Source organism: Grammomys surdaster, unplaced genomic scaffold (genome assembly GCF_004785775.1).
Source record: "Grammomys surdaster isolate TR1022 unplaced genomic scaffold, NIH_TR_1.0 126546, whole genome shotgun sequence".
Classification (NCBI taxonomy): Eukaryota; Metazoa; Chordata; class Mammalia; order Rodentia; family Muridae; genus Grammomys; species Grammomys surdaster.
Window position 1 is genome coordinate 11,743,279 of NW_021621338.1, and position 11,703 is coordinate 11,754,981.

Below are 11,703 nucleotides of genomic sequence, written 5' to 3' on the forward strand. Positions count from 1 at the left end.
TCTAAAACTTTCTTTTCCTTCTGTATCTGTAGGCTTTCTCTTCTCAGAAGAACACTATTTGATTCTAGATTTGGCTAATTTTTTACAACTTTCTCAAGACTTATTCATTTATTTAGATACAGAGTCTTGCTATATAACTAAGGCTGGCCTGTAATAGAAGTTTATATATTTTCTAGGTTAGGTTCCATCTCATTACTTTCTTGTCTCAGCCTTTCAGGTGCTACGATTTAGGAATTTACTGGGCCTTAAGGGTATTAGACTAGAACCTTTCTGAACGTGGTTCCTAAGTCCTGGCCACTGTACGCTGAATGGCAGGAATACATGCTGGCAGTGAGCTCTCACTGTGATGGGCCCAGACAGCCCAGCAGATGTACGCTGCATCCCATTGCCCCACAACCTTACTAGGAAGGTGCTATCAATCCCTACACAGGGATGATAAAGCTGGGCCTCAGATAGGTCCAGTCAGTTGCCCCAGATCATGTGGTTTACCACTCAAGAGCGGTACTCCATGCTGTTTTCTCCTGAAACAGGGTATTGCTATATGATCAGGGCTTGCTTGGAACTTTCTATACAGCCCTGGATGCCCTTGAACTTGCAACCCTTCTGGTTTAGTTCCCCAAATGCAGTGATTCCAGACTCGAAATGTGTGCCACAATACACAAATGTGTGCCACAATACACAAATGTGTGCCACAATACACAAATGTGTGCCACAATACACAAATGTGTGCCACAATATACAAATGTGTGCACAATACACAAATGTGTGCACAATACACAAATGCACTCTGGATCTTATTTCCTTAACTGCTCATCTGACATGAAATGGTTTTGCTATATTATTTACATGAGCAGATATTATAAAAAATTTCTTCTTCATCATCCCCCAAACTTTCATTGACTCTAACAAACACATTTAAAAAGAGTTCTTTACTCAAAGGGGGCCTCATCTCTCACTTTTTAGGATAAACACCAGTTGCCTCAGATTTTTGCCCATTCTTATTCTTTAATTTTTTGGCTTTTGTTGTGAGCCTGCTTGCGTAGCCCCCACTCAGACAAACCTCTTCCTTGCAATGAGAGGGTCCAGAGTAGGACCTTATATTGAGCAAAGCAGGAATAGCCAAGACTCATATCTGTGATTCTTTTAAAGGAATATGATTTTTTATTTCAAAATCACATTCTAACAGGAAAACTATGAATTGGGGATTTGTGTTCTTAACATGTGTGCATGCCTCTGAATGATGTGGATATACTGGCTTATCCCTTGGTTTTCATGTGGCTTTCCCTCTCCTAACTGTGACTCTCTGTCCCAGGAGGCATAGGGGACAAAAGATACCCAGTCATTTCTGGGAAGATGGATGGTATACACTGAGAGGGGGCAGGACAACCCCCGATATGGGAGGAAGCCATGTTTACCTAGAAGCTAGCCAGGGAAGATATGGACAGGTGCAGAAGAGGAACACTGATAGTCCCTTTTGTCCCTTACACTGGTTGCCTATGAAGACCACGAGGAGGCCAGGGTGAGCAGGGCTGTAACAGAATGAGGACAGGATCGTGAATCTCAACAAAGGTATTCTGTGAACTCCTTAATGGAATGAGTACTTTGCTTTTGTAGAAAATAGAAGTACAGCAGCTTGCTGTGCTGTTTCTTTTTTGAGGCTACCTCTGATGATGTTCATGGACCAAGTCCCTTTTAAGCATGATTCTAATCTGTAGAAGAGCATGTTTTGCTACAGGATGAGGGAATTCTATTTTAGATAGATGTAAGGATGATAGGTCTTTTAATTTTAAAAAGCGATGAAAATTAACTCCCGGAGATAAACTTAAACATAAGACACTTATGTGGCAAATCATTTTAGGGGTTAGGGGCAGAGCTCAGTGGCATAGTACATGTAGAACATGCATGAAGCTCCGAGTTAATTCCCCAGCACCAAAACCAAGCTACCCACCAGATCTTGTGAGCTGACAAAAGAGGCTTCTTAAGGAATAAATAAGGGCATGTTTCATTGACTTGTACATGAGTGGAGAATTTGCCTTTAAAATCTAAACCAGAAATGTTTCTGTACTCAGAGAAGAGCCAGATTAATTTCTTTTTTTTTTTTTTAAACTTTATTTATTTATTTATTATAAGTACACTGTAGCTGTCTTCAGACACCCCACAAGAGGGCATCAGATCTCATTGCAGATGGTTGTGAGCCACCATGTGGTTGCTGGGATTTGAACTCATGACCTCTGGAAGAGCAGTCAGTGCTCTTAACCACTGAGCCATCTCACCAGCCCCAGATTAATTTCTTAATGGTCTCAGATGATGGACTAACCAGACATAAGGGCCTCTATGTGGCCAGGTGTGATGGCACATGTCTTCAGTCCCAGCACTCTGAGCAGATCTCTGAGTCTGAGGCCAGCCTGGTTTACTGAGTGAGTCCCAGGGCAGCCAGGATTACACATAAAAACTCTATCTCAAAACACTACCCCCCCCACACACAAAGGGCCGCTTTGTTACTATCCATCATTTTTAGCTGTAACTTCCATCCTGACACAACTTAGAGTCAACTAAAGGAGTTGCCATTGTGGGAATGCCCAGATACTTTTGCCCTGTGAGTGTTTGTGAGGGGTTGTCTTGGCTGTTCATTGATTTAGGGAGGTTTAGCTCACTGTGGGTGGCATTGCTCTCTGGGTAGGTGGTCCTGAGCTGTATAAGACAGCTAAGCATGGACAAGCCAGCAAGTAGCCTCCCTCCATGTTTCTGCTTCACGTTCCTGCCTGACTCCTTGAATGGCCCTTGAGTGGTCTGTGGCCTGCAAGTTAAACCACCTAGATCCTCCCTCTCATCCTTGCTTTGTTTAGTTTTATCACGGCAGCAGCAGGAGTTGAGAGCGCCTTTTAAGTTCAAACTTGAAGGGGAACTGTTACCTTAGGATGTAACAGTTTAGACATTGTTTATGTACATGCGATTTAGAAAGTTTAGAATTTTAAACCTTAGAATCTCCTTCGGGATTTAAGAGTCACGTTGACATTTCATTATGCTTTCTTTCAATTCAAATTTTATCTTATGACATTGTTGTAAAAGCACTGTAACATTGATACATTTTCTTTGAAAACAGTTTGTTATATGGCAACATCAGCCTTCTTTCTCCAAAGTGTGCAGCAAGTTACACACCACAGCAGAGTTAAAAACTCCCAAATCTTTCTATTGCCAAGGCAATTCAGTTTCTGGCCATATACACTGTAGGTTTAAATAAACCGTGAGGGGTAGTTTTTTTTTTTTTAAATCTCTGGACACTCTTGAAGATGATGTTATATTTGAAAACTTTTTCTCTTTTCCCAAGTTGCTTCTGTATCAAGAAAGCCTTCTAACTCCTAGGTTCCTTTTTGATTTTGTGATGGAGGCAACCTACAAATAGGATCTGATTTCATGCTTAGGCACAGAGGCATTCAGGTGCTGCTACGTGAAGCTCCTGGTTATTTTATTTTTTTAAGAGTTACTTTAAATTGTGTGCAAGTGTGTGTGTGTGTGTATGTGTGTGTGTGCACACGTGTTTGTGTATGTCTGACCCACATGGGCAGGTACCTTCAAAGGCCAGGAGAAGACTTTAGATCCCCTGGAGCTGGAGTTCTAGGAAGTTCTGAGCTGTCTGACATGGATCCTGGGAACTCAGACCCGCTGGTAAAGCAGAAATTGCTCTTATTCGCCCAGCCATCTCTCCATGATTCAAGCACTATACTGTACATGTACAGCCGAATCAGGTCTCTAAACACCCAGTAATCTTGGGAGAGGCTGGATAACTTCAGTGAGGTAGGGTCAGGGATGGAAAGCCTCCTTTCGTTAAGCATGTTGCTGGAAATGTATTCTGTTATAGGCACAGCTAAACTTTAGGATTGCTTGGGTATTTAAGAGTTACATTGAATTTTCATTACGTTTCTCTCAATTCAGATTTTATCTTATGGTGATGTAGAAACATTGTAATGCTGTGTAACCAGGCAGGTGAAGCTTTATTCACTGGCACCAATTTAGAAAACAAACAAACAAGACCCCCAAAGGCTAGTTTCAATTACTTGCTTCAATGACTGATCTTTGGAAATGAGAGAATGAACCTAATGTATCATAATTTTATTACTTCCATTTTGTCCAGCACCAGGGATTGGTCAGACATGATACTACTCTGCTACTGTACATGATCCCAGGACTTTTGACTTTTTATTTTGTGACAGGGTCTCACTAAGTTGCCCACCTGGCCTCCAACACACTCAATAGCCCAGAATAAACAAACAAACAGCTAACTAAATAAATAAAGCAAGCAGCAACTTGGTATATTCCTCTGACAGTCTCTAAATTAGCTGGAATTACAGGATTGAGGCACCAGGCCTAGCTAGCCTATTCCTTTCAAATGAAGCAATGAAACATCGCTTTCAAGAGCAGGTCTGCAAATGTAATTAACAGCTAGCCAGGAGATGTGATTAGCTTTTTAACCTCTACGAGTCTTGTTTTCAGAGTAGCAACACAACTTTTAGTCCAATCTTGTCCTCTGCAAATTCTATATCAAAAGGATCTTAGAGAAGGGGAACCCCTTGCTTCGCACGCATTCCAACTGATGGTGAGAGGCTGACGAGGCCCCAGGACCCTCAGAATGGGAACCTTCCTGGATGTCTCTGTAGATGCAGCAGTGTCACAGAGTGTGCAAGAAGTAGGGATCTGCGTGGAAAATCTCCCACTAGGGAAGTGGAGCCCACCTTAATGCGGATGCAGCCAGCCTGTGAATTGTGGAAGCTTAAAGGCAAAGGCAGGAAGAGAGTAGGGAGGGTCGGGAGGAAAGGTGGAAGAGGGAAGAAAAGGAAGGGAGGAGGGGGAAGGTGGAAGAAGGGAAGGGAAGGAGAATGAGGAGGAAAGGGAGGGAAAGGGTTTTTTTTTTAACTTCATTACAGGTTTTATTGTAAAGTCTACAGGAAATGGAAGTCTGTCCCTGGTCTAGAACACATCCGCATTTACCCAGACAGTGTCGGCTGTTCAGGCACTGCTCTGGGTTGAGATCCTTGTCTTTATTTTTTAATCTAGGTTGATGGATCAAAACATCTTTTTCATAATGCTTATCTTCATTTTGCTGATTAAGATTGTAAGCAGGCAGATGTAGGCTCCCTTTGGAGACGTGAATAGACCAGTATGTTTTTGTCAAGAATCTCTGAAAGAAAAGTTTGCAGAGCACAAAATTACCTGATGGCAAACTGGCTCCGTTTATTACAGGCTCTGCTGAAAGTCACTTTGAATAAATTCCGGAACATAATTGAGTTTAAGTGGCTTCAAAGATTCTGCCTAATGGAACCCTTGGAAGTAGGCACAGACGTGCAGAGTCACAGCAGAAAGGCCATGGAGCAGACTCGTCTCCTCACACAGTGCACATAAAACGGGAGGAGAGACAGTGAAGCCTGATCAGATATTAAAAAAAATGCTCTAATGCTCAATATGTTATTAACTTATTTTCTTTTTGTTAGTTGTCTTTCTGTTTTAAAAACACAAGAACAAAACACCACACTACTGCAAAAGTTCATTTAGTTATTCATGATTTAGGAAAAAGAAAAATTCAGATCTTGAGTACATCTTGAGAAATAAAGAGGGTACCTGGGCCCCTGAATGACCAGAGGCCATTAATGCTGACATTTATTTTTGTAAGCCTGAGTCCCAGTGGTTGTCTGAGAGAAGACAGGTGCTGTGCCAAGGTCTGTGCTGGGATGCTGGCACTTACCTTGCAGCCTTCACAGGTGATGCAGCGATAGTGGTACCCTGTGGCTTTGTCCCCACACACTACACAGAGCTCATCCTTGTCTAAATAGCTGGGGATATACCCTGCAAAGGACAAAAGAGGAAGGTGAAGAAACAGTATCATGTTAAATCAGAGACACCTCAAAAGCTAAGGCTGTATAACCAGAGACGAGATTGCTTTGCTTAGAGGTGATAACTGTGAAAAGACTCAATGGAGCCAACTAGCACCCATAGTAATACAACCTATTTTAAACACAGGGATCCTGCTTGCTGGAGGGGCATCATCTAAGCAGGGTGTGGGAGCCCATCAGTTGTAGGGAGAGGCAGAGATTTGAGGCAGGCACAGGTATGGGAGCTCTGGATAGTAGGCTCTCCTTCACAAAGCTTATTTCAGAATTTACACTTAAGACTCCATCCTTTCTCAAGACACCAGGCAACAAATTTGCTACAATAGTCAAGTACTTCCCATGCAAATACATTGGCTCTAAGGAGTTGAGCTTCCCTTAGGGTCACGGGGGAAACAGAAACTGCAATCCACCTCTCCTAACATCTAATGCCAGGGATGAGTAGTGCTGCTTTCCCCTAGAAACCAGAGAGCCTGAGAGGGATGAGCACCTGAAGCAGCCTGGCAAATGGTCACCCAGCTAACACAGCTGAGTGGGAAGAAAGAACACAGGTTCTGTTAACTGAGGAAAGAGAACCTAACCACTGTGACTCCCTTTGGTTCTGTGTTGGTGGATCAAACACCCTCAGAAGGCTCAGGTTAAAAATAACATCAGAAGCAGCCTTCTTTCTGCCTGCGCCTGTTTCTTCTTGTTCATGTGGAGCCCATGGCCACATGCCCACACACATACCAAAGATACATGAGCCCTTAGATAAGCTCAAAACACTGAAAAGGAAGTGCACGGTTTGTTGGTATGCGAATGTGGACAGGTAGCAGAAATGAAACCTGCCCTTCGTCTTGGTGCTTAGGTGTCATGGGTTCAGGGAACTTTTCTGAGTTTCAACCAAGATCACTGGGGTTAAGAAGACTCGACTATATATTTTGCTATAGCATTTTCATCAACCTTTTGTGACAATAGGTCACCTTTGGCCTTTTTTTTTTTTCTTTCAGAAAAGGCACAAAGAAAACAGAAGAAAACGAGTCCTTTCCTTTAGGTCTTAGACATGACTTCACTCCCACAGTAGAAAGCGTGGGTGTTTCAGATGCTTGGGTAGGATGAGCTGCTGAGGCAGGGTTGGGATTTAGATGACAACAGCTTTTCTTAGCTTGCTCTGCCTCTAGCAAGTGATGTTCATCTGTTGGACTCAAAGTTACCAAAAGTCTTATCAAGCATTTTATTATTTAGTTTTGCTTGTTTTCATTTTTTTAAAGATTAGAAAAAAATTAATTTTTTATGTGTGTGTCTGTGGGGTTAGCATGTAGTATGTAGGTGCCCATGAAGGCCAGAAGAGAGCACTAGATCCCCTGGAACTGGAGCTACAAGCAATTATGCTGCCCAGAGTGGGTGCTGGGAACCAAACTTCGGTGTTCTTAATGGCTGAGCCATCTCTCCAGGCATTATTTAAAAGAGAAAATTCTTTTTCTATTTTGCTCTTTGTCTGTCTTTTTCTCAGAAGAGAGTGATTTAGTGGTAACACCCATCAGGTCTGTGGGCTACAGAGGTTGCCTGGAGACTAAAGTTTCAGCCATGAGTATCAAATACTTCAATGTTTCTAAATGTAAGTTTTTGATTATTAGGAAAAGAGGAATACTATTCTTATATAGGACTCAAACTTGTTAAGACTTTCTTGTAATTTGGGTCAAAATATTATAGTACTTTAATTCTGGTTGATGTTGAATCTCTGCAGCTGTAGGGTAAGTATTTGAAATTCTCCTCATCAGGCATTTAAAAAAAGAATTCTTGGAGAGACCTGGAGCAGGGACAAAAGGAAGGGAATGGTTTGTCTTCAGTTGTTCATTTATTGATGACTCTAGTCAGAACTTATTTAGTATACACAGTGCTAAGCACTATGGCAGGCACACAGAATATAGACTCAAATAAAACAAGAGTTTCTTGCTGTGGGAATCCTGTAAGCAACTAGTTCTGCATCTCTAGCTCCGAGAGGGAAGGAAAGGTGAGGGAAAGACCATAGAAAGATTCTCTACATCACTGTTGAGAACCGTACATGGAGGCCACACTGAGATACCAGCCATACTTAGTTGGAAGATGTAATGGTTAACCTTCATGGTCAACTTGACTAGGTTTAGAACAACATAGGAGCCACACCTCTGGACATGTCTATAAAGGTGTTTCATGACAGTTTTGCAGAGACAGGAAGAGCTATACTGAACATGGGTCAAATAAGATGAAGCAGGGTGAGGGTAGAGGTGGGGGTGGGGGTGGGGGTGGGGGTGGGGGTGGGAGTGGGGGTGAGGAAGGTGTGGACTCAGTCTCTTTCACCTTCCTGAGCTTCCTGGTAAGCAGAATGACTATTTCATGTTCCTGCAGACATACCTTCTTCACCACTATAGACTGAATCCTTAAACTGTGAGCTCCAAGAAACCTTTGCTCCTATAAGTTGCTTTTATCAGATACCTGGTCACAGCTACAGAAAAGTCACTAATAAGAGACTGTTTGAATAGGAGTGACGCAAAGCAAGTGGCAGAGTGGGATGTGCTCATGCAGATGCCTGGCACGCAAACAACTAGCCACAAAGCACAGAGCAACCTTTAAACAACAAATAAACCAAATTATTAACACAACCATCATCCACGAAAAGGTAGGTCGAAAAGTCATTGATGTCAGAATTGTGTTGTGGCCTCTTCTATATAGTTACACCAGCAGAGTAGAGGCTTTTGAGTTCTTGGTGCTGATGCAGGTGTCAGGTTTCAGGGAGAGAAGATGCAGGAACCAACTGTGGACTATGGCTTGTGAACCCTGCCTGCCCACGCAGGGCTATGGTGTCTGAAGACATGAACAAGAGGTGGAAGAATGCAGGGAATTCATCTCTCCCACTTATCCTTCCTGTGGCCTCACCAAACCTTCTGGGATTGTCTTTGGCTTAGGCAGAAGGACACTGAAGATGTCCTCTTGGTAAAGCAAAAATTTATTTAGGTGGTCCTTTGACCTTGCGGGTTCTTGTGAATTCTGGAATCCAACTAGTATCTGGAATATTAGTTTCTTTTCTGTTGCTATGATAAAATACCCTGACAAGAAGCAGCATAGGGAAAAGAAGTTTTACTTTGGTTTACTGTTCCAGAGAGACAGAATCCATCATGACAGGGACCTCATGGCGGTAGGAGCAGGAAGCCAGTGGATTACATTGTATCCAGGAAGTACACGAGAAGCAGAACTGGAAGCTGGATGAGGCTATGAAACCCAAAGCCCTCACCCAGTAGCATACTTTCTTCTGCAAGTTTCCACCTCCTGAAGCTTTCATAGCCTTTCCAAACATTGTTACCAACTGGGACTAAATGCTAGATACATGAACCTATGGGAAACACTTTTCATTCAATGCGAACTGAGTGAGGGGCAGGACAGGCTCTTCTCACATTCTGACACAGGGAGAAGTGCTTTGCTCTTCCCTCAGATTATCTTCCTGGTGGGTGGGGTTGATCCGGTGCCCTTTATTAATCAGCCACCTCACTTTTCTGCAGAGTAGCTCTTTGCATTGGTGACAGGTGCTTACTTGGTCCTTCTAGTGCACCCCAAGTAGCATCTTCTTCTCTGCAATATTAACTGAACAATCTTATTTATCTAAGGCACCAGTAATGGCGTACCAATTGTTCTGCCAGAGTCCATTGTTCATCAGAACATGCCTGCAGGGATGGCGTCCTATCATAGTGGGTGACGTGCTGCCAATGTGGCCAAAAAAGGAAAGTGCACAGACAGTAGTTTTGTTGTCAAATATGGACACCAGTAAGTGACATAATGCTGGGATTGGATGTCTAGATCAGACTTCAGATGTGTCCTGAATTGTTCACCAGAGGAACTGTGCGTACAATTGTCCTAGGTCAACATCAGAAAGGTTATTGGAGGTTATGAATAACCAACTAAGGCCCACCACAATCCGTAGCGTTTGAAGTTGACTTCAGTCCCCAGCAATCCGTCGAGTTCGAGGTTGATCTGCAGTTCCCAGCTCCCATTTGCTTGGATGAATTACTCTTTAGACGATAAACTATGCTGTCATGTTATCAAGCATACATGCATATTTGCTCTTGTTTTTAATTTGTAGTTTTGTTTGAGTCTGTGGTACTGGGGGCTGCAAAACAGGCATGCTACAACCAAACTGTATCCTCAGCCCCTTAAGCCAATGTTCAAGGAAGCAAGCTCCATTTGTTTGTTCAAAAGGGATTGGAGAATTTTGTTTTTAGTTACTATTTGGCTCCTTTGATATTAATTGCTAAATATTGTCTTGAACATCAAAATGGGTTAATATAGTAAAATACTACTTTTAAGGAGGTATTTTTTTGGTAACAACTTTACTATGATATAATTCAAAGGTAACACAAGTAGTGGCTTTTAATATACGCACAGACTCATGTAACTACCACTACTTATTAATCTTAGAATATTTTAATTATCTCCTAAAGAAACCTCGTGTCTTTAAATGTCACCTAACCATCCAGCACATCTTCCACATCCCTTTTGCCCTAGACCACCCTAGGCTACTCTGTTTGTCTACTATTGACATTTCAGACAAATGGGATAAAGCTATAGTTGGTCTTTTGGGACCAGCTTTCACTTAGCAGAATGTTCAAGTTTCACTCATGTTGCAGGTAACACTGATTAAACAAAAAGATTTTTACAGGACTTAGGGTATGGGAAGCAAGAGGTTTGTATTTGTTTTCTGATTGACATTCGATCCAGTGCATTTCTTGTGGGGATAAAGCAGAGTCTTGGCTAGGGTAATTCTTTTGAGTGAATTATACAGTATTTCAGGTCGTTGGAGAACACCTGGTCCTTCCTGTCACCTTAACAGACATACAGTGAGTGAATAACAGGAGATGAAGTAGATTAATCTTGGTGACAGATCTAGAATTGAAGTTTCTGCTCTTGAAGGAAGGGAAACCTGTATGTAGATACCTTTCAATCCTGACGGGTCTTAACCTCAGAGCAGACTAACTACTTTCTTGGTTTGACCAGTCCAGGTGCCTACAGGAAGCATGCCTATAGGTCAGAGAGGAGATGTACTCAGATGTGACATACGCAAATCAGGCTGAGTTGGACTCTATGTTACTCCACAGTGTGAGGAATGGCAGCTTTCAGGGAGTATACTGCTCTAGGAGACTCCATGTTAGAAGCAACTTTGGCTCCACACAGAGCAAGTGCGGAGGCAGGATGACTCTACATTGCATTTGTATATAGACACTAATGCCTGGGCAGCACGACCCATGAGGCAGATACAGATACACAACTTATCCCTAAAAGTAAAAAATACCGCCTATAAACACATCAAGGTCGATTGGGAAGATACAGGCACACATGGACGTATTAAAGCCATATCAGAAAAATGTGACCCAAGGGCTTGCCAGATACAGTGGGCCAACAGGAGTGCAACACTCTCACTTGGACCCATATGAGGGAGGACACAGAACACTTGCATATCCATGTCTCATCAATCTGACCTGTCATCGCCATGTGTGTATCATACTTAGTGTGTACATCAAGGGACCGGTAAGCAGAGAACTCCCAATCTTATCCATGGCGCTTTGGCTCAGGTAGGTCCTCACTGCTTGATGTGGCCCACTTGGACGATGTCTGTCTGTTCAGATCTGATCTGATCTTATGCCTCCTCTTCAATGTCATGCACCTTGGCTAAGCAGTCCTGTGTCTCTGCAGCTGGAATCCAGCAGCTCCCCAACAGGTTCTTTAACCACTTGTGTAGCTACCTGCAGGGACTCTGCATCCATGTCTGCATTCCTAATGCAGAAGTAACAGCTCAGAGCATAAGAGCTGAGGATGG

At 42.8% G+C, this 11,703-nt stretch overlaps 1 protein-coding gene across 4 annotated transcripts in view; it reads right to left on the minus strand.

Annotated features, from left to right (window-relative positions):
- The window catches only part of Thrb (thyroid hormone receptor beta), a 343,540-nt gene that overhangs the window by 27,996 nt on the left and 303,841 nt on the right, over nt 1-11,703 (minus strand). For all 4 annotated transcript variants that reach the window (XM_028760605.1, XM_028760609.1, XM_028760608.1 and 1 more), the window contains exon 5: nt 5,738-5,838. In XM_028760605.1, the coding sequence (XP_028616438.1) occupies nt 5,738-5,838 (101 nt within the window). The remainder of the gene's footprint in view (nt 1-5,737; nt 5,839-11,703) is intronic.